The sequence below is a fragment of the Heptranchias perlo genome, chromosome 42 (genome assembly GCF_035084215.1).
Source record: "Heptranchias perlo isolate sHepPer1 chromosome 42, sHepPer1.hap1, whole genome shotgun sequence".
NCBI classification, from domain to species: Eukaryota; Metazoa; Chordata; class Chondrichthyes; order Hexanchiformes; family Hexanchidae; genus Heptranchias; species Heptranchias perlo.
The window spans coordinates 10,490,529-10,514,042 of record NC_090366.1 but is presented as its reverse complement, the minus strand read 5'-3'; the positions used below and the strand labels follow the sequence as shown (position 1 = coordinate 10,514,042).

The 23,514-nt window shown below is 43.0% G+C and overlaps 2 protein-coding genes across 3 annotated transcripts; both read right to left on the bottom strand.

Annotated features, from left to right (window-relative positions):
• Positions 1–438: 438 nt before the first annotated feature.
• Positions 439–14,488, bottom strand: LOC137306289 (limbic system-associated membrane protein-like). 2 transcript variants are annotated; one of them, XM_067975458.1, is made up of 9 exons: positions 14,378–14,488; positions 9,351–9,665; positions 6,933–7,202; positions 5,677–5,799; positions 5,529–5,562; positions 5,080–5,115; positions 4,920–4,964; positions 3,257–3,291; positions 439–604 (listed from the first exon to the last, which is right to left on the bottom strand). In XM_067975458.1, exons 1-9 carry the CDS (start codon positions 14,439–14,441, stop codon positions 588–590), a joined length of 939 nt encoding a protein of 312 aa, XP_067831559.1. In that variant the 5' UTR covers positions 14,442–14,488; the 3' UTR covers positions 439–587. The 2 variants fall into 2 exon arrangements, with proteins under 2 accessions (XP_067831559.1, XP_067831557.1); XM_067975456.1 differs by having other exon boundaries at positions 5,529–5,558.
• Positions 14,489–18,691: 4,203 nt separating this feature from the next.
• On the bottom strand, positions 18,692–22,157 carry LOC137306288 (probable G-protein coupled receptor 139). Its single transcript, XM_067975455.1, has 2 exons — positions 22,072–22,157; positions 18,692–19,898 (listed from the first exon to the last, which is right to left on the bottom strand). The coding sequence occupies exons 1-2, from the start codon at positions 22,124–22,126 to the stop codon at positions 18,997–18,999; spliced, it is 957 nt and encodes a 318-aa protein (XP_067831556.1). The 5' UTR covers positions 22,127–22,157; the 3' UTR covers positions 18,692–18,996.
• Between the last annotated feature and the right edge of the window lie 1,357 nt (positions 22,158–23,514).

Genomic DNA, 23,514 nt, shown 5'->3' with positions numbered 1-23,514 from the left:
ATCTAGCTCCTCGTTAAATGCATCTATGCTATTCGCCTCAATCACTCCTTGTGGCAGTGAGTTCCACATTCTAACCACTCTCTGGGTAAAGAATAATATTTGTATAGCATTATTTCTCAATGTTTGTTTGGAGTCAACTCAGAAGGGACCCCATTGTTGAACTGATCAAATGTTTCTATTTTAAAAAAAACAGCCATCTAATGGCGGCTGTGCATGCCCCTTGCTGGTGCACTATTATGGGCATTGCTTGGTACAGTCTGATGTTCACTGGTTAAGGCCAGAGCACGTAAACCAAGTAGCATTTCAACCTACAGAAACAAAACTTTCATCCCATGAATCTGGGGTGCATTTGGGGCTAGGTTCCACACCTGATGAGATACCGTAGCAACCTATTGAATCGTTTTATCCATCTCTATTAAGGAACACAATGAACTGAGATAATTTCACACTGTTTTAGTTCTCAACGACAGGCAATCAAAGAATATTCAAAGCCATCCTCCCCCTCGTCCTCTTGTTCTTGAATTCGGTCGGGCCGGTACCCACTCCCCAGGAAATACATGGAGACATATCGAACGCCTCCGTCTCCATTAGACTCGTATTCCATCTGCAAAATGAACAAAAGATACTTAAGTGCCACAGTACCAGGCCATCTGAGATACATTTTACCTTCCGAGAATCAGTAACATGTTATAATATAGCATTTTATAATCTTGACCTCAGTTCCCCACTGCCTACGCAAGCACTGCCCAATACCCAAAGGCCTTAACTCAGAAAGCTCTTGATTAATGTGTCCTGTGAAACCACTACCAACACACGGAAATGTTGGACAGGAAATCACCAACTGGAGAATCCAGCCTTTCCCATACAGTCCTGATGCATTGTACATCACCATATAGTCCTGTACATCACCATACAGTCCTGATGCATTGTACATCACCATATAGTCCTGTACATCACCATATAGTCCTGAGGCATTGTACATCACCATATAGTCCTGAGGCATTGTACATCACCAGACAGTCCTGTACATCACCATATAGTCCTGAGGCATTGTACATCACCAGACAGTCCTGATGCATTGTACATCATCAGACAGTCCTGTACATCACCATGCAGTCCTGAGGCATTGTACATCACCATATAGTCCTGTACATCACCATATAGTCCTGATGCATTGTACATCACCATACAGTCCTGATGCATTGTACATCACCATACAGTCCTGATGCATTGTACATCACCATACAGTCCTGATGCATTGTACATCACCATACAGTCCTGATGCATTGTACATCACCATACAGTCCTGATGCATTGTACATCACCATACAGTCCTGAAGCATTGTACATCACCATACAGTCCTGATGCATTGTACATCACCATACAGTCCTGATGCATTGTACATCACCATACAGTCCTGATGCATTGTACATTACCATACAGTCCTGATGCATTGTACATCACCATACAGTCCTGATGCATTGTACATTACCATACAGTCCTGATGCATTGTACATCACCATACAGTCCTGATGCATTGTACATCACCATATAGTCCTGTACATCACCATACAGTCCTGAAGCATTGTACATCACCATACAGTCCTGATGCATTGTACATCACCATATAGTCCTGTACATCACCATACAGTCCTGAAGCATTGTACATCACCATACAGTCCTGATGCATTGTACATCACCATATAGTCCTGTACATCACCATACAGTCCTGAAGCATTGTACATCACCATACAGTCCTGATGCATTGTACATCACCATGCAGTCCTGAAGCATTGTACATCACTATACAGTCCTGAAGCATTGTACATCACCATACAGTCCTGATGCATTGTACATCACCATGCAGTCCTGAAGCATTGTACATCACCATACAGTCCTGATGCATTGTACATCACCATATAGTCCTGTACATCACCATACAGTCCTGATGCATTGTACATCACCATATAGTCCTGTACATCACCATACAGTCCTGATGCATTGTACATCACCAGACAGTCCTGATGCATTGTACATCACCAGACAGTCCAGATGCATTGTACATCACCAGACAGTCCTGATGCATTGTACATCACCAGACAGTCCTGATGCATTGTACATCACTATACAGTCACTCCCCACCCACCCGAACGCATGTACTCTCCTGGGAGAGGCAAGAAACAGATAAAACCCAGGGCAATTAGGGGAAACAATCTGAACCAACTCTTTGCGATCCCTTTAGACGATCGAACCTAGTCCAGGAGACCACATTGACCCTGACTTATATTACACGGTATCTGCCTCTTGTGCCATACATCTGTGCAAAACTGAATGAGAATTCGATGCTTAATCAGTTGATGAAAGTAATATATTCTATCTCGGTGCGTGTGGGCTTTGTTCTGCTCACATTTTCCTCCCTTGTCCGTGCTTTTCTAGCGCTGTCTGAAGCCTTCCTTAGACGATTGGCGAGGGTGGCGATGGGGGGAGTGGATGTGGTGGTGGTTGGAGGAGACAGGAATCTTTCCCATTGGATGCCCCATGGGCTGGATTGCAGGAATGCACCGTGTTTGATCCCAATCACAGTTTACTTCAAATTTTGGCAGGTGTTTGCTTTAAGTTACATTTTCGTTGCTGCTCTGATGAATGGAGATGATGCATAAATAAGAAGCACGAGCTGGTGCCTAACTGCTTTGGAAATAATAGAGATTCAGGGAAGATCTTGCTTCTCTGAATTCTCAAAGCATAGGGCTACTAAAGTGTGATGAGCTATGTAAAAATACTCAACACGTCTCTCTACAAACCCAAAGTAACTTGTAATGTGCTACGGGTTCATAAAATTTGGAAACACTGCTAGCTTCAATCAAAGCAAACCTTTATGGAACCGTAAACTGTTATGTTCATGCATTTTCATCAGATTTTTCACAAGCCATGTTTCCTTCGGTTAACTAATTTTGAACATGTAACTTGATGTGACAATCGGTATAATATTCACACTCGTGCTCATGAAGGTGGAATTGGTCATGGACTATATATGTCGCATTAACATGCAAACTATATAGGAAATGAATTCGTCAGTGTTTTGATTTCGCTTGACCCAAAACGGTGTGATACATCAAAAACAGATGTATTTCATATATTCTGCAAGAAATATTGCAAGCTACATATTTCGATAGAATATACCCACACTTAAGAATAGGGCAATATGCAAAATAATCTATTGTTATTCTTCAGGAATAATGTGGAAAAGCTACTCACGTCGATTCTGTCCGGTTCGTTGAGGATTTCCCCTCCTGGTTAGAAAAATACCAAAAACAAATAATTAATCTCAATGGTTTTAGTATAACGATAAAATGTCCTTGGCGCTGCTGTCTGAGTGAAAGTAAGGTGCTAGTAATGCATCGAATCGGTATGAACCTGTACTACTAAAAATAGTCATTATGCATCTTCAAAAATCCCCACAATCGACAGTGGGCGTGTGAACTGTGTACATGCAGATGTTAAGAAGAAGTGAGAAAACGAGGAAAGATAGTAAGAGCGAGATAGAGCGAGAGAGAGAGAAAGCGCCTTGTGTTTTCCTAATAATAGCCTCACTTACAGGCTATAACATTATTTAAAAGAAGGTGGCTATCACATTACGTGCTAAACGGAGCAGGCAGGATATGTTCATCCTCTTTGGAAAGTACCTTTACATCTCAAATTAGCAATATTACAGATATGGTCTCTATTACGGTGATACTAATAGGTCGAATGGGGAGGCCAACTTTAACAGTGAAGAGCTTTTTTCCCTCAGAATTTCTCTTGCAAAGTTGCAGTTTTGCACAGAGAATGCAAAAGGGAAATCACGGGCAAAATAGAGAATTATGGGCTCAGATGCTGAGCAGTTCCAAGGTTGAATCAAGATGTCGATATTATCTGACATGGAAGTTGGATTTCAAGAGCCTTTAAGAGCTATAGTATGATGAGAAGTGTAAAGGGAATTAAAGAGGGATGTTACACAGTTTTGAGGTTTTGGTGAAACAATAATTTCGAATAGGACACTGCCTATTGAATCGTAACTTTAACACGATAGCGTGCTGGGAGAGGGAGAATATAACTTCGTCATCTGCAAAGACATTTAATTATGATGTGATTTTAAAAAAAAAAAATTGACACAGTAAAGAAAATAAATCACAGAATGTTTCAAAACTTTACTGCAGCATTCGCGATGATATAGCTTATGAATAGTGTAATCTTTTGTAAGTAGATGTTGGGAAATCTTATTGAAGTTCTCCCTTCTTACGATTCTTACAATGATAATTGTTCTGCTCAACTCTTTGGGAAGACAAAACAGGAATAATAGAAGCAATTTTGGTAACTGCACTTTATCATATATGTGCAGTTTAGTGGATAATCACATTTTAAAACAGAATAAAGAACATTTTAAAGTCATGTTTTTTTGTATATTCTATCTTGCTCCACTGCTCTGCTTGTAGCTGTCTAAATCTTTTTGCGTTGTTCTAGCTTTTTCCTGTTCATTTTATTTTCATAATTTATCTTTTGTTTCCCTCCGTCGTTTCTCCTGTGCTTTCCTCACTGCGGTTCTGTCTATTTCAAGACAAACAACGGTACAGACATAAAGCCAGACAAACAGACATGATAGATAGAAAGATGAACAGATAGATGATAGATGATAGATAGATGATGAATTGATGATAGATAGATAGGTAGATAGATGATAGATAGATCGATGTCTTATAAATAACCACCCAGTGCATCCAGTTCATCACTGGATTAGACTTCGAACAATTAGATTTCAACAGGAAACAGATAGAGCTTTAACTCTGGCTATTGATGCTTGCTATTTATACTTTAATGTTGTCTCTTTACACGGACAAGCAATCATAAGCACTACTGCTGAACTGGATTATACTTAACATACCCATTCCGTTGTTGGGAGGGTCCTGGGATGGTCTTGTGTTGTTTTCTGAGAATACAATTTGGACACAATTTGCCTTAATTTAAGATTGGAACCCAAGGCAATAACACTAAATCTTTCGCTCTCAATTTCATTGATTTGTGATTTAATAACCGATTCTCACCTCTGCTGCTTTTGTCCGTGCACAGCTGGGTTTGAGCTGAGGACGATAAAATGCACCATTAAGCACGCAATCACACCTTAACTTAAAAATGCTACGACTGAAATAATAAATAATTACGTTCAGATACATGGAACGAAATTCAACTGTGAACATCTCTCGAATTCAAAGAAACTTAAAACAACTGCTTGCCATGCTGTTATTTTTACAAAGATTTCGAAACACTAAATTAATTACTATTACTAATTTCAATTATATCATTAAGTTTGTGATGGTAGAATATATCCACCTATCTGTCAAAGAAATATATATGTCAGAAAAAAACAGTATTTTTGTATATCAAACGGATCCCAAAATTCAAAAGAACGCAATACACATTCTACTGCTTATGGGTTTCCTGCCCTGCGAGTTAGGTTCAAATGAACCTCAAATAGTCTAAATTATTCCCATACCTGTGATCCAAGTGAACCAGGTCCGTATTTCTATCTTGCGGGAAAAGCAGAGAATTATTAACATGGACCAATCATTTCTTCACCAAAGGTAATATTATAATAGATTATGAACTGATTCTGATAAATTCAATATCGTGACTTCATTTACCTGTACGGGAATTCACACATTTTTTGATGAAGTTAATGACTAATCCCAACCCTACCACGCAAATAGCCACAGCGATTATTGTAATCAGGTAATTTGAAATCTCACATTTTGAGTCGTCTTCACCTGTAAGTTAAAGAGAGGGAATTTGGTATTGACAGTATTACATTAAATAACAATTATCAACTTGAAGACCTGTGCGAAATTAGTACAGAGCCATTCAGGACCTTTATTTCAAACAAATATTGGTACTAAAATAGCGGACAGTGGAAGAAGAATTGCTTGAGACCTATTTTTGACCACCTAATTTCCTCATTCATTCAAAGCAGAAGGAGAGCCTGAATAGGGAATGAAGAGTGCTTCATCACTGCCGAAATCGTTTGTCCCCCAGAGCAGTGGGAGTGCTGAGGCGCAGCCGGGTGAGAGTGGCATTGGCTCCATGGGAGAGACACATCCTGTCCTTTCTCAGGATGACATAATGCCTGCTCGCCCGGGCAGCCTCTCAACCCGTGCTTTTGAAGTCAATGGAAAAGAAAATCGCCCGTTTTAGCGCTAACACTAAGAGGAATTTATCCCCAAACAAAACCGTCGCTAAGATCTCATACGGTTGGTCGTTCTAGCAAAATCGCAAATCTATTCAAAAATAACGGATTTGGATTTCTCTAGTTAAAGCAAAAGAGGAAACCACATGAGGATATTTGTGCTGTCCCTACACATAGTGATCATGCTGCTTCCTTCCTTTAATAATTCATTCTCGAGATGTGGGTGTTGCTTTAAAAGTCCACACATACTGCCACTCCCTAGTTGCCCTGAGAAGGTGGTGGTGGGCCTTCTTCTTGAACCGCTGGTAGCAGGTTTGATACAACTGAGGGCCTCGTTAGGCCACCTCAGAAGGCAGTTCGAAGTCAACCACGATGGTGTGGCAATGGAGTCAACCACGATGTGTGGCTGAGGCCAGACTGAGTAAGGATGACAGGTTTCCTTTTCTAGAGGGATATTAGTGAACCAGTTGGGTTTTTAACGACAATCCGACAGTTTCATGGTCACTTTGTTGATACGAGCTTTTTATTTCTAGTATTTTCTTAATTGAATTTAAATGATCAAACTGTCATGGTGGGATTTGAACTCCCAATTTTTGGAATATCCATCCAGGCCTCTGGATGACTAGTTCAATATCACAACCATAATGCTGCCATATCCCTCAATGAGCTGCACGTTAATTATTGGCATGAACTTTTTATGCCCGATAATATACTCACCAAACAATGCCCGTGTAGTTTCTTTCTTGCTGATGCCGTTTCGAACTATGCAGGTGTAAGTCCCGCAGTCCGAGTTGGTAAAGTTTCGAATCGACAGGCTGCGGTTGCCGTTCGTTAAGAGAAACCTGAGGCCGCCTGCGAGCTGTTGCTTGTCCTTCCGCCAAACAAACTGAGGCAAGCTTCCTTCACCAATGTTGCAAGTCAAAGTCAAACTGTGGTGGACACTCGAATTATCCTGGTAGACTGCGATTTTGGGAGGGGAAACTGGAACTGTAAAACAAACAGTTGATTTTTTTTTCAATGACTTGGCTTGCTCCTCGCCTCTCCTGTAGGTTTATCAGAGGTGGTCATGTACCCAGTGGGAGGCAACTTTCCCATTCCTCTCCTTGCCTCTTATATGAAGCAGTAAACTGTGCAACAATTATTAAATCAAATTGTTTCATACAACAAAATAAACGCTGATCTACAATATGCATTTAGCAAATCCAGGAGTATGCACTCCTATGGTGGCTATGCTTCACCGTATCATAAATATAGTGGATGATTTTGCCTGATGGATACTAGCCAAATCGCATACCTGTTCCTGTTCAGAGCAGAAAATAGGAAATAGGAAGCTTAAAGGCATCGAAATTCTTGAGATCGGAAGGAGGTTAGGGGTCAAATGTAGCGCGAAAAGGGGAGGGGGGACGAATTTGGGGCGGAACCTGGTTCAGCTGGCTTCCGCTTCATTAATAAGTTATTCTATTTCCATTGGGCGTTTTTTTTGTGCCTGTCACTTCCGTTGTGACGTTGCACAATGGTACTCTTTAGAGAGAAGTGGGGGCGGGGCGTCTGAAGTGTGAAGTGTGCTTCAGAGATCCATGTTCAGCTTAATTGGAGGAATTGTACTGTGCACTGAACTGCTCAGCTAAGAGCATGGTGGCAGTGCTCACTCAATTGGTCGCACTCTTGCCTCTGAGCCTGAAGGTTTTGAGTCGAAATCCCACTCCACAGACTTGAGCAGAGCATCTAGGCGGATACGCACCGGTGCAGTACTGATGGAGTGCTGCACAGTCGGAGGTGTCGACTTTCCGACGAGAAGTTAAATCGAGGCCCTGTCTGCCCTCTCAGATATCCCATCGCACTATTTCGAAGAGCAGGGGAGTTCTACCCAGTGTACTGACCAATATGTATCCCACAAACAACATCAGTAAAACATATTCCTGATCATTTATCTCATTGCTGTGTGTGGGAGCTTGCTGTGCACAAATTGGCTGCTGCGTTTCCTACATTATAACAGTGACTACACTTCAAAAGTATTTAATTGACTATGGAAAGCGCTTTGGGAGGTCACGAGGTTGAGAAAGGCGCTATACAAATGCAAGCCTTTTTTCCTTTATAGTGTTTGTGCCAAATTCCAAAAGTGTGTCCAGCCTCGAAGGTGAAAAACAATCGTCTTGGGGAAAAGTGCGAATATCTCGGGACTCGTCTTTCAGCTTTCCAGCTAACTACAACTTGCATTTATATTGCGCCTTTAACGGAGAAAAATCGGTTTCAGAGGTATCATCAGAAGGAAAAATGGATACCGAAACAAAAAATGAAATATTAGGAGTTGTTGGGCACGGAGCAGGGAGAGGGGGTGGTTTCAGCCGGTTTCATGCACCCCCCAATCACTTTGAGGCCATCTAAAGTTACGCACATAACCAGTAAGCATTGTAGGAGATTTTGAAGCATCCTGCCCGGCTGCAACAGGGCGGTAGCGCCGCCAAAATTAGTGGGGAACGGCGTATCGCCCGGTTCCAGCCCAAGCTGTAGCCGATGATATATTCGCCAGGGCTTATCGCTGGGCGGCCGGTGCGCCTTCCTGAGTCACACTCCAGGCTCTTTCAATATGCAAATCGGCGTTCTGTGACGTCAAGCAGGTGGGTTTTAAGGAGGGTCTTGAAGAAGGATAGGGAGGCCCAGAAGAGGAGTGGATTAGAGATGGAATTCCAGAACACAGTGCTTAGCTGACTGAAGACACTGTCGCCAATGGCGAGTGGGGGTGGGCGGGGGGCTACAGGGAGTGAGTTGGTGTTGTACGGCTGGAGGATGTTGCAATGATAGGGAAGCGAGAACATGAAGGCCTTCAAACATAAAGATGAATATTTAAAATTTGAGGCGGGGGAGCCAAAGCAAATCAATAAGTACAGTGGTGATAGGTGAGCATGTCTTATTGTGGAATAGGTTAGGGGCAGCAGAATTGCAGACGAGCTGACGTTTAAAGAATGTGGGGGAATGCAGGCCGTCCAGGAGAGCATCTAAATAGTCGAGATGGACATGCTAGCAGGAAACCTACACGTGGATATATGTAATTTGACTTCGATCATTTTTAAACATGGTTATAGATTACTGTGCGTTTCATAAACGGCCTAACCAATAGAAAACAATATTACTTACCAGAAACATCTAAATAAACAGATTGATATCTGATCTGACCATCAGTGGCCACGGCTGTTGCGTGATAGACGCCGCTGTCTTTGGTCTGCAGGTCTAAGAGCTTTAAGGAGCAATCGGGGAAACATTCTACACGCTTTTGATATTCCCCGAATATTTTGCAAGGAGCATGCTTCCGGCAGTTTATAAATCTATAACTTCCCTTATCCCACGTGATTTTCTGTATTGGTACTCCTGAGACTTGGCTAATGGACAATAAAACCGATTTTCCGAGGACTCCAGTCACGTGATGTTCTCTTGTCCTGATGACAAATGGATCTGTAATAGAGAAAGAAAGAGAGCGAGGATAATGAGTTCATTTTTTTTTTGCAGGTCGCACATTTTCAGTGTTTCCCTTGAAAATGTAATTATCTCTTGATATCGATCAATGGAGAATACAACTGCTTAAATTTGATATTATGTTCATTTTAGTTAAATTGAAACTTCTAATTTCAGGCACGAAGGATGATTTTCCAACTTTATAATATGATATGAAACTTTGGTGCAAGGCATACTGGGTGGCTTTGTGTATTTACTGCCTGGACAATGACTACACTTCAAAAGTACTTTGTTGGCTGTAAATTGGGACGTCCTGAGGTCGTAGGAGGCTCTGTTTCAATGCAAGTCTTTTTTCATCCTTCCTTCCTTTCTTTCCTTTGTTCTTTCTGTCTTTATTTCATCCTTTCTTTCTTTCGGCGTTAAGCATACGCCCGGGCATAGCGCAGAAAGCAATATTTGGCGAGGAGGAGTGCATAACGCTAACAGGACCGATCTGATTTTCCTTACGTTGAAATTAAGGAAAGAAAATTCGGCGGGTTCCCTAAGGGGCAATTGATCTTCCATTACAGATTTTCCTTTCTGCTCTTTGCACAATCGATGCTTAACGCTATCGGCACAATTCCCTAAATATGGCTTTAAATATGTCCTCTAAATGGCGGTTCAGCATAAATATGTCCTCAAAATGGAGTCTGAACGCTGGGAATTCAAGAAGAGCGAATGCTAATTCAATGAAGGTTTATATAAACAAAACATTCCTTACCAGTTCTAGAAGACAAGCCCTCAAGGCTGCCAAGTCCTACTGTTTAGGGTAAAAGACAGCGCGTGCGTGAGAAACAGACAGCAACAAAGTGAAAGGGAAGTTGGAGACAGAGAAGTGGTGGGCCGATTTTTAACTTGCCACCCAGCTGTAAAACTAGAATGGGAATAGAAATCGGACGACTTCTATAATTGGCGGCCAACACATACCGCCAGCTTTACACTCGGCAAGCAAATTCCAAATAGACGCCAGAATGTATGCAAGAGAAAAAAAAAAGAGTGCGTTATGCAGAAGATGAAATAAGGAGCATGAGAGGAGAAATATAAAAAACAAGGAAGGATGGAAGGAATAAAAACGAGAACTGGGAAGAATAGTCAGGGTAAAAGGGAATAAATGGAGTGAGAGGAATATCAGAAGTCGACTTCCACTCCTACTTGGCCCTCTGTTTCCATTGGATAACCTCCAGCAGTGCGCCCACTGACACACTGCCTCTCGAACAGTCACTAGATGTAAACTCTCTCTCCACGACGGTCACTGGATTTGGACTGCTTTGCCAATGCTCCAAGCGGACTCCGCCCTGTCTGCAAGTCAACTTCATCCCATCACCGGAGCACAGATTTTAAATTCGCACACTCTCAGAATGCCTTCTCTCTGTCCTCTGTTTAACAACCGGGCGATGTCTCTCCTAATCTGTTGCACGCCTACAAAACATGAATAATCGTTGTGCCCATTTGCGACCACGTTTTGGCTGCCGCTGCAGACCCGAGCCCATCCCTTCCATCTTCCAATTCTCTTTTGGCCCCTCTCAGGCCCTTCTTTCCTATTTCATTCCCGACCCAGTCATGGGACGTTTCATTTCTCCCCAACTAGGTTCTTTAGCCCCCTCATCACTACCTTAGTCCATCGCTAATCCTCTGCTGTCCAACTCTCCAATTCCCTTTCAAGGCTTGAAGCCGCCTTGGGTAAGTCTCGATATCAAAGATAACGCCGGCTCGTTTTCTCCACTTCCAACCGGCTCCTTAAACGCCTCTTACTTGCCCCATCCATCCTCACCTCCAACAACAAGTCCAAAGAGCCCATGGATTTCTCTGTCGCTAAAACTCAAATAATTTATTCCTCTGCCTCTGCTGCTAGTCCCCTTCCCCTTGCCCACCGAACCAAAACTTATGTAGGCTCCCCTACCATATTCCTGATGCTGGAGCTTTCTTTGGTTGCTCTCCTACCTCCCACCATGTCCTCCCCGAGTTCATCTTGACCATGAGATCCACCTCCTGTTCTCTTGAACGCAACCCCATGCCTCTTGAACTGGCCCCATGTTAGCTGACATTGCAAATGGTACCCTATCCCTTTATGTCCCTGGCTCTTTGCAAACCACCATCATCACCCCATCCTGAAAAATCCCACCCATGATGAACCATATTTTCAATCCCCCTTTCTTCTTCGTTTCCTTTTGGAAGTCACTATTGAATCTACTTCCACCATCCTTTCGGGTACTGCATTCCAGAATATAAAAACTCGCTGCGTAAAAAAATCTCCTCATCTCCTCTTGGTTCTTTTGCTAATTATCTTAAATCTGGATTCCTCTGGTTACCAACCCTCCTGCCAGTGGAATCTGTTTCTCTCTATTTACTCTATCAAAACCCATCATTTTGAACACCTCTATTAAATCTGACCTTAACCTTCTCTGAAGTAAGGAGAACAATCCCAGCTTCTCCAGTCTCTCCACATAACTGGTCCCTCATCCCTGGTACCATTCTAGTAAATCGCCTCTGCACCCTCCGTGAGGCCTTGACCTCCTCCCTAAAATTTGGTGCCCAGAATTGGACACATTACTCTAGCTGAGGCCTAACCAGTCATATATGAAGGGTCGGTACAACATCCTTGCTTTTGTACTCTATGTCTCTATTTATAAAGCTAAGAATCCCGTATGGTATTTTTAAATAGCTTTATTAACTTCTTCCGCTACCTTCAACGATGGACAATTGTTACTTACACATTTTTGTTACTGAACCGTTCAAAATATATTTTAACACAAAATATTGCAACCAATTAAATTATGATTATTGTTCTGCCCTAATATTGTAACCTAGTTTTGAAATGCACTCCGCTTTTCATTAACTACATTAAGATTAAAGATGTTCAACTGTAGAATTACTAATGGTAAAATATATCTATGCCATGCCTATGTATCTGCTCACAAAAAGCTGCCTGTAGCTCACTAAGATTTTCCACTGGCAATCACCACGGTGAGAGCGCAGTTCCTTGGGGTCAGTTCAAAACGCCTCGCGTGGTCAACTAACAATTTCACTTTACATTGATGACGTTCTTTGCGGCGGGATATGTTCCATCTGATAGACATTTAGGTTCAGAAAAAAGCACGCGATCAGGGCACACAGACCTTTTTCTTCTAATCTGATTAATCTATGATTCTCTCACACTCATTCTTTGTATTGTTACAATTCTCGATTAATCTTCCCATCACTCTTACTTCACTTGTACCGCGGTTTTGCGACTCTTATTTTTCTTTCTGATTTACCTTTGTTTCTGCTTGTTTTTCACTATTTTTCACTTTCCTTCTCTGTCCTCGCAAACCCCAGTCAGTCTATGCTTCTCTCTTCCTGTCCTATGTACCGATTGCAATGTTATTCTGTCGTGAATGTTAATTGCAATATATATATATATATATATATATATATGTGTATATAAAGTGCACAAAAAGGGTGGTGGAAGTAGATTCAATAGTGAATTTCAAAAGGGAATTGGATACATACTTGAAGGGGAGAAAATTTGCAGCGCTTTGGGGGCAGAGCAGAGAGTGGGACTAATTGGATAGCTCTTTCAAAGAGCCGGCACAGGCACGATAGGCCGAATGGCCTCCTTCTCAGCTGTATGATTCTTTGATATATATTAAAACAGCAGAAATAAAATTGAGCAGGAAAAACCTGCCCAATCCCCACGGCTGCATATTTTCCTTTAAAATATGGCGAATTTTAACATAGGAGTTTATCGGACAGGAAAACACCCAGCAGTATAACGCCAGAATTTAAAAACATTCAGTGATCATATATTTCATTGGTCCCCCCATACTACGGCGTCAGTTTCAAGTCGCAGTTCGACATAATTTGTTACTTGTGGCATTTTGACTGTGAGCACGAAATTTCCCCCTTAGTACCTATGAAAAACAACTTGCATTACATGTAAGAACATAAGAACATAAGAAATAGGAGCAGGAGTAGGCCAATCGGCCCTTCGAGCCTGCTCCACCATTCAATAAGATCATGGCTGATCTGATCCTAACCTCAAATCTAAATTCATGTCCAATTTCCTGCCCGCTCCCCGTAACCCCTAATTCCCTTTACTTCTAGGAAACTGTCTATTTCTGTTTTAAATTTATTTAATGATGTAGCTTCCACAGCTTCCTGGGGCAGCAAATTCCACAGACCTACCACCCTCTGAGTGAAGAAGTTTCCCCTCATCTCAGTTTTGAAAGAGCAGCCCCTTATTCTAAGATTATGCCCCCTCGTTCTAGTTTCACCCATCCTTGGGAACATCCTCACTGCATCCACCCGATCAAGCCCCTTCACAATCTTATATGTTTCAATAAGATCACCTCTCATTCTTCTGAACTCCAATGAGTAGAGTCCCAATCTACTCAACCTCTCCTCATATGTCCGCCTCCTCATCCCCGGGATTAACCGAGTGAACCTTCTTTGTACTGCCTCCAGAGCAAGTATGTCTTTTCTTAAGTATGGACACCAAAACTGTATGCAGTATTCCAGGTGCGGTCTCACCAATACCTTATATAACTGCAGCAATACCTCCCTGTTTTTATATTCTATCCCCCTAGCAATAAACGCCAACATTCCGTTGGCCTTCTTGATCACCTGCTGCACCTGCATACTAACTTTTTGATTTTCTTGCACATTTTCTTGCACATTTCTTGCACATGTCTTACCATTGAGAACGATTTGGCACAGCAGCATCTTATAAAGCAGGATAATCTGCCCGGACTCTAACATCCTCGCTCCCTTTATCCAGCGGCATGCACCCGACGTGGACTCTGCGCAGCCTCTGTAGTTGTGTGAACGGAGCAGTGTCAGCTCTTGTGAAAATTAACCAGCGATTGCTTGCGTCAAGCGCATTGCTATAGAAACTTGCAACCGCAAGCTAGCAAGCACCGGATGCATAGTTTGCACAGCGGTTGTATCTTATCTAGGGCAGTTTGTATGAACATCGATTGCAGAAAGACGCAGATAATTGTAAAGCTTTGAAAGATTTTATAGGTGTAATTAGCAAAAAATGAATACACGTTAAAGGAAATAGGGGGTTGGGAGGGGGTCGCGTGTCATTGAGAGTCGGGGTCGAGAGTCATCTGGGGGGTCGGGAGTCAACGGGGGTCGGGAGTCACATGGGGGGGGGGGGTCTGGAGTCATCGGGGGTCGGGAGACATCTGGGGGTCAGGAGTCATCGGCGGACTGGAATCATCGGGAGTCACCAGGGGTCCGGAGTCATCGGGGGTCCGGATTCATTGTGAGGGGGGCATCGCTCATGGTGGGTGTGTTGGGTCTGGGGGCCTGAAGTAGAAGGGAATCCCGGCCTCCAGGGGTTAAAAATTTAAAAAAACTATAAAAATGAAGGCCCGCAGCTTCTTTGAAAGCTTTCAGTGACTACCCGCCTCCTGGTAGGTCTGGTTGGGCGCCCGCCCCTCCTCCTGCCTCTGTTAACACCGAAAGTGCGTGGGTTGGACGCGGGTTACAGTCGGGTGTAGATTTTTTAAATTCTTAATGCCCCCTACCCCAACCGACCCGTTCTTCCTGGTTAAAATTGAGGCCACAGTCACTTATTTTGTTCATCAACGCAGCAGCCACAAACAACAATTATTTCAATTAATCAAGTGACACACAAGTGACAGCTTCACCTCACCCTTCTAGCTACACGTAATTGATATTTTAGATAAAAATGAAGAAAATTGCAGATGCTGGATATATGAAATAAAAACGCAGAATGCTGAAAACACACAACAGGTCAGTTATCATCTGTGAAGAAAACAAATCAGTTGATGTCCAACGTGCAGATCCTTCGTCAGATTTATAATTTTAGGATAGGATAGGTTTATCCTTATTTTTTGCAGGTTTAATTTATTATAACTTTTTTATTTCCCTCTTTCTAAGTTGTATTGGTCCAAGACCCGTATCCCAGGCGAGAACCAACGTGATGGATTTGCAGCCAACATCAGAAATACTCTGTGTCCCACCATCAGGGGGCGCCGCGAATATATCTGGCGCCAATGTCCGACTGATTGCCTATCCTGAAGGAATTTATATTGTTGCCATTCTCACAATAGACCCCTTAGGTAATGAAAATTTATGGATACCAGAATTGGATATCCCTGCAGACCTTTAGAAACGTCCTTGTGATTAGTGTTTTTATGAACGGAGCTCCCTGATCCTGATGGGCATTTCACAAAATGTTCCTGTGTGTCCACAAGTACATTTATACATCTTCTTGTGTCTTTGCTTTCTGCAGAGTGTTAAAATCAAGTCCATTCTAAGAAGTGTGGGAACATTGCAATTCGAGTGATATATATATATATAAAAATGTATACGTCTATATACATATATAAAAACAGTGAATATTGTCTGTTTTGTAGAAATGGATCGAACAAAAGTTTTATTTTTAAAATATTATTTAGAACATTGTATTCTAAAAGCTATAGAATTGTTTCCAGTGGCAGAAGGGTCAGTAACCAAAGGACACAGATTTAAGGTGATTAGCAAAAGAACCAGAGGTGACATAAGGAAAAAAAAATACACAGCGAGTTATTGTGATCTGGATTGCACTGCTGAGAGGGTGGTGGGAGCAGATTCAATAGTAACTTTCAAAAGGGAATTGGATAAATATTTGAAAATAAAATAAAATATTAGGGCTATGGGGAAAAAGCAGGGGAGAGGGACTAATTGGATAGTTCTTTCAAAGAGCCAGCACAGGCATGATGGACTGAATGGCCTCTTACTCTGCAGTATCACTCTAAGATTCTATTGGCATAATATTAAATAGGAAAAATCGGGTGGGTTGGGGGGCAGTAAAAATGGTAAAAATCTAAAACACGACCCCAACCCTTCTCCAACACGCCCACATCCGTATTAGCAGAGATGGGACGAGGGGCGGGTGACTCACCTGCTCTTAGGGGGCGGGTCAGTCAGCAAAAGCTTTCAACGAGGCTGCGGGTCTCCATTTTGACAGTTTTTTTGCTTTTAACCCCTGGGAGCCGGTATTCCCGGGCCTTCCCCTTCACGCCATGTGAGAGGAGGTGAGAAGGTCGGAAACTGCAGGTAAGTGCCTTTATAGCTCTGCTTGTGGGCCCAGAGAAGCATGAGTGCTTCCTCCAGGCCCAACAAGCCTACGTGCAGCGACCACCCCCTCGATGTCCGACCCCAACCCACGATCTCTGACACCCACACGATCTCCAACCCCAACAATGTCCGAGCCCCCTGATGACCCCCGACCCTGGTCCTCCAATGACTGAGCCCCCGTCCAATGACTGAGACCCCTTCCGATTACTGAGCCCCCACCCTATAAACCCCAGATGTCTGAGCCCGCCCCGGTGTCTAACAACTACCACCCCCCCCCCCCACCCCGATTACTGCCCGATGATTGACCTCATCCCCCCCGTGACTGACCACCCGATGACCCCCCGATGACTTACCTCCCCCTACCCTGCCATGACTGATGCCTCAATGACCCCCGATGATTGACCCCCTCGATGACCCCCGGCACCCACATGACTCCCGACCCCTGATGACCCCACCCCTCTCATCCAACTCCTACCTGTTCAAGTGCTCTTCCTTCCTCTTCCCCGGTCCGACTGAGGCCAGCCTGTCAATCAATTCCATTCAATCATAGAATCATAAAAGGTTACAGCACGGAAGGAGGCCATTCAGCCTATCGAGTCCTCGCCAGCTCTATGCACGAGCAAACCAGTTAGTCCCACTCCCCGACCTATCCCCGTAGCCCTATATTTTTTTTTCCTTTCTAGTACTTATCCAGTTCCCTTTTGAAGGCCATGATTGAATCTGCCTCTACCACCCCCTCGGGCAGTGCATTCCAGATCCTAACCTGAGGAGTTATTCCTCATATCACCTTTGGTTCTTTTGCCAATCATCTTAAATCTATGCCCTCTAGTTATTGACCCTTCCTCCAATGGGAACAGTTGCTCTCTATCTACTCTGTCTAGACCCTTCATGATTTTGAACACCTCTATCAAATCTCCTCTCAACCTTCTCTGTTCCAAGGAGAACAACCCCAGGGCGGGAAACCATCAAAAAAACACGTCAAAACCGTAAAGACTTATGGGTTTCCCGTCAGGAATCCCTCCCACCCCTCCTCAGCACCCCCGATAAAATTATGCTCATACGATTCTATATATAAGGCGTTAGTTATAAGTGTGCAACAACGAGGGATGACTCATTAAAAACATAACCAAGGAACTACGCTGCTGACTCCCACTCCCCCTGATCTGGCCCTTCACCCCTGGTTTCATCAGGTGTGAATAAGAGGTGGTGGGCAAGCCGCCCAGGTAAGTTTAAAAATCGTTCTAAGTACGTAATCTGTCACAAGTAACCATGATGTGGAGATGCCGGTGATGGACTGGGGTGGACAAATGTAAGGAGTCTTACAACACCAGGTTATAGTCCAACAGTTTTATTTGAAAACTGTTGGACTATAACCTGGTGTTGTAAGACTCCTTACATTTGTCAGAAGTAAGTGCATTAAGCAGCTCAATGAGGTACATTTGGCTCTTTAACTATCATCCCGCCGGCACTTCCGTATTCAGGACGCCTGCGCGCACACAGGTGCGTCCGTGGGGAACTCGGAAGTCGGCGAGTTGGAGCCGGGCTCCGAACCCGAACTGGGATTTCCCCGATTTTCGGAGCACCCCCGCCCGCAACGCACCCCCAATTCCCCGCTAAAATTGAGCCCATGGTGCGGGTATTTCAGAAAGAGACCAACCCACAGCTACGTTTCCTGGGTTTGACTATGAAGAGCCTATCCCAGCGGGAAAGATTGAGTAGTCAGCATTAGACAAGGTGAACTCTGTTGATGCGTATTTCTCGATAGATTGCTTTGGAACCCATCAGAATGACGAATTTCAACACAGGGAGTACAACTGCCTTACCGTTAATATTACGTTCAACCACCTGGATTATTTTAAACCTCATTTTCTTTTCTTCGGCTGTGCTGATTATAATAAAATTCACATAGGCAGAAGTATTTCAATTATGAACCATTTACTAACACATCACACTATGCCTTCTTGAGAAACCCTTGCGCCCACAGCACAACGTAATCAACCGATACCATCCTTGCTGCTTACCACTGAGTTGTAGCGGGGCTGTTTTAATCGAGTCGGTTTATTTAAGACACGTCGAGCAAACGTAAAGCATCAGCAAACAAAACTAATCCCAGTGTGATATAACTACAAGGCAACGCCCTTTTCCCCATTGCAGAAATCTCATGGGTGGGAAGAGATGAAGATCTGAATTCTGAATATTAAGGGATCTTTGGTTCTTTTCGTCATTTCACGAATTTGACAATCAGTGCCAGCAGATATTTCACTACATTCTTCATCTCTTCCCTGAATTTATTCTGGGTCACGACGTAAATGCACGTGTTTGTGCAGCAGCTCAAAAGGAGAAGCATATGTCCGGATTCTTGAAGAATAAAGACAGGGTCGTTGTAACCTGTATAGACATAAGTGGTTGTGATTCGGTAATATAGGTGATGAACTGTATATGTTGCCCATAACATGACGAAACTTCCGGATATACTGAAGAGTAAAATAATGGACTTTTTTCGGCTCTCCAACTCCGGATCAATGTTATATTCAGCACTGTTAATGCCCCTCAGTGCCCGGCGGACTCTACTGGACGCTAATATATGTCTTACTGTCAGCACGTTGAACAATAAAATAAGTAAAATTGCAAGGCACGGTGTTAATATATGATTAATCCACGAAAATGCTATCCACGTAGCTAATATATAAAAACTAGATTTGATGCCGCAATACATTGGTACATTGTTAATAAAGTACACAGGTTCAAGTACAAAGTACCAGGGGATATTTTGCAAATAGCTCAGAGCAAACACCGTGCCAACAACCACAGCTGCCGTTTTCATGGTGCAATATGTCGTTCTTAGCTTCTGGCAACAGATGACAACGCATCGATCAAAGGTGAAAGCGACTGTTAACCAGACAGAGCAGTTTCTGGATGCATAAACTAAGACCGTTTTAAGACGGCACACCGGAGTAATGGACAAGGCGCTAACTGGAAGGTAAATGCCAATGACCCGGTTTAATATCACACCGATGATGACGACCAGCAGATCGGCTACAGCCATGGCCACCAGATAGTGAGTGATGCATTTGGAGAGACCGCACTTACCCCGGGACAGGATCGCAATCGCCATTATGTTAACTGCAAGATAGAAGAAAATTACTGACTAGACTCCCAGCAGAAAGTATCAATTCGCAGGATTTTGCCTGAAGTTCCAAGTTTCATAACTGCATCAATGGAAGGGAAACAAACGCATCCGCCGACACGGTCGCTTTCTGGTGACTGAAAAGGGATAATTTTAACCTAACTCGCCGGGCGGCAGGACCACCCTATCGAGTGGAAGGCCGGTTTTACACCCAGCCCAATACACCACTCCATTCATGTCAATCATGTGCAAAATCAGGCGGGGCGTAAAACGAGCGATGCAACCGATCGTGTCAGTTTTCCGACGGACAGTTGAGGTTAGTTTCAAAATAAAACTAAATATTTAAAATGTGCACAATAAGAGAAATAAAAGCATGGTAGGTGACTGATAAATATAAAGTAAAATGGAATAAGGGGGAGGAAGGATGGAACGAAATTAATTAAAATGGAGGTCGAAACTTAAAATCAGTGCAATCGCGATTTTCCAATATATCACGCGCGGCGTGCCATTGAAGTCGGTAGAAATGGAAATCGTGCAGTTTCTGGAATCCGCAACGCCAGTTATGCTCCCGATGGCAAGCTGGAGATTCACTAACATGATACCCGGGATGTGTGGCTTTAGCTGTAGAAAGCATGCAGGAGAACCTGGAGCTTCTTTCATAGAATTACAAAGAATTTTACAGCACAGAAATAGGCCGTGCGGCCCAATAGGTCCATGCGGGTGTTAATGCTCCACAGGAGCCTCCTCCCAACCTATCAACATATCAGCTGAGGATGAAAAATGCTACAGTAGAACATTTATTTGCCACACTGGACCAGCAATGTGTTCACGTAGATGCTCCCATTGGCACTACATGAACTGGCGGCTGTAAAACATATTGGGGCAGAAATCGCTCCTTAAATAACGGAGGAGCTTAACAGCGATTTCCGTTTTTAGCGGCGAATTAAAGAAGCAAGTTCCCACGTTAACACATGCACAGTGATACGCGGAAATCCGGAACTTGTTCCTACTGGTTTGCCGGCGATATGACAGCTTCGAATTAAAGGGCCATCGCACGCTGCAATCAGAGAAATCATTGGATGGAGAAGTGGCAAATTATTTGCCCAGCTGGAAAGTAACTAATTACGCCACCAAATAGGTATGATTAAAAATACCAGGTCTAATCTAAGTTTTAATAGCGCAGTAAGTCTTAATGACTGCCAAACAATTATAAATGAACTTTTAAAAATGTGAAGTCTCATATTACTCCTTATTTTAACAGTTTTTGGTCATTAAATTATTTTAAATTAAAAAAAAACTCTTTTCCCTTCTGCCTCTTTAATTTAGTTAAATTATTTCTTTGGCTTTTTACACAAAACAATTTAATTTTTTGTTTACAATGACATCCAGAATACTAACTTTTAATGGATGAATTCTGCTTGCCTGCTTGAGCAATGCAGCCTGAATCTGTGGGCGGGACTTCTCTTTCTGACAGATTTTGTAGGCGTGTCTTCTCCTCACACACTTTTCCAGCCTTGCGGCAATTCACGCTGCTCAGAGTCAGGGCTGATAGCGCATCTTTTCTTAAAGTTCAAATTCAAGCAATTCAACACCACAGACCCAGCTGTAAGCATTTTCGTTAATTTAATTCGCAGGAGCTGCGGAGAACGTTGCCTCGCAGCTCTGCGCAATTTCCTGCAAAATCAAACAGTTCATGGCCTTAGTCGTGGCTCAGTGGCAGCACTCTCGCCCCGGAGCAAAATGGTCCTGGGTTCAAAGGCCCATTCCACAGACCCGAGCGCACAATCCAGGCTGACACTGCGGTTTCACCAGAATAGGGAAGTTTAGGAGGAGATCTGGTCGAAGTGTTCATAAATTTGAGAGGTTTCAATATGGTATATAAGGGGACAAACGAAACTATTTCTACTGGTGGAGGAGTGGGATAACCATAGGACAACAATTTAAAATCATTGCCAAAAAACCACGGGAAAAGTTAGGATTCTTTTAGGCTGGAGGTGTTTGGGCATGAAATAAACTACCAGAGATAACGGCGGAAGCGGAATTCATAATAGCTTTTACATTAGTTTTGGAGTGAAATATCTTTATGCAACTGCACGCAGTTTTAAAGCATTTCTTCTCTGATGCTGTCTGTTTGCAATCAGCTGGAGTGATTTCCACTAAACTGCTCACCATGAGCCTGGAAGTCGCTGTGAGTGATGACATTGTCGGATCTTATTGCTCCCATATCATGTCCTTCCGTTATTGTCACGATTGCCTTTCCATGTTGGTGTTGATGTCACGAGTAGCACTGAAGGGTTGACTGTGGCAAATGCATCAAGATAGAAGTTAAAGCACAACTTGGAGTATTGTGCACAGTTCTGGTCTCCCTATTATAAAAAGGATATAGAGGTACTGGAGAAGGTGCAAAAAAAATCATAAGGATGATACCAGAACTGAGAGGTTACAGCTAGTAGGAAAGATTCAACAGACTGGGGCTCTTTCCTCTAGAAAAGAGAAGGCTGAGGGATGACCTGATAGAGGTCTTTAAGGGTTTGATAGGTTCATCATAGAGAGGATGTTTCAACTTGTACAGGAGACAAAAACTAAGGGCTACAAATATAGAATAGTTACTAATAAGTCTACCAGGGAACTGAGGAGAAACTTTTTTACTCTGAGAGTAGTTAGAATGTGGAACTCGATGCCAGATGGAATAGTTGTAGGAATAGCATAGATGCATTTAAGAGGAAGCTAGATAAGTACATGAGGGAGAAAGGAATCGAAGAATATGCTGATAGGGTGAGATGAAGAGAGGTGTGAGGGTGCTCGTGTGGAGCATAAACGCCGGCATGGACAAGTTGGGCCGAATGGCTTGTTTCTGTGCTGTACATTCGATGTAATTCTATATACATAACATACACGGCAAGAGACGTGAACGAGTTAAACACTTACTTACATAATGAACAAACTGCAGAATGACTTACCCGGAACACCAACAGCTGCAAGAACTGGATAATAAATGGCGTAAACCGCACCCTTTACTGGTTCATGCATTTTCTGTTAGATTCAGGTGGTGGAGACAACGGGTCAGGGACATGCACGGTGATACAGTACAAAGTGTCCCTGATATATACTTGAGTGACGTCTCCAGTGAGACAATTATGCAACATCGTTACTGACGTTAGTCACAGTCATTTGAACAAACAGACTGCTTTCACTTTACTGGATTTAATGCAGCCCAGCAAACATAAATCATGTCACAGATTTAACAACCCAAAATTATGTTGACAACATTTAAAAAAAAAAGACTTCTCCTTCAGTCATTTACCATTGAAAGGGTACTAATTTTATCCTGCCTGTTTTCAGTTCAATGATCTAATTTAGGCTGGTGGCATCATAGGCGGCCCATTACAGAAAAGGCCCGATTTTCATTGCAACTGATTTCAATGGCACGCTGCGAGTGGCAAATCCAAAAATCGAGGTTGGGCTGATTTTAAGATTTTACCTCCACTTTAATTAGTTTCGTTTCATCCTTCCACCGTGGCCCCTCGCGTTCCATTTCAACTATTACTTTACGTTTTGCAGCCGCCTACGATCATTTGCCTTTTAATACATATTTTAATTATTATTTAGTTT

Bases quoted from the DNA above. Each gene is read 5' to 3' on its own strand.
- LOC137306289 (XM_067975456.1), bottom strand. From the start codon at position 14,441: ATGTTAGAGTCCGGGCAGATTATCCTGCTTTATAAGATGCTGCTGTGC. The intron at 5,559-5,676 runs GTAAATGAAGTC...CCCGCAAGATAG, and splicing joins ATGTGTGAATTCCCGTACAG to AAATACGGACCTGGTTCACT. The intron at 605-3,256 runs GTGAGTAGCTTT...TTCATTTTGCAG, and splicing joins ACGAACCGGACAGAATCGAC to ATGGAATACGAGTCTAATGG.
- LOC137306288 (XM_067975455.1), bottom strand. From the start codon at position 22,126: ATGGGAGCAATAAGATCCGACAATGTCATCACTCACAGCGACTTCCAG. The intron at 19,899-22,071 runs GTGAGCAGTTTA...TCTATCTTGCAG, and splicing joins CAGCGACTTCCAGGCTCATG to TTAACATAATGGCGATTGCG.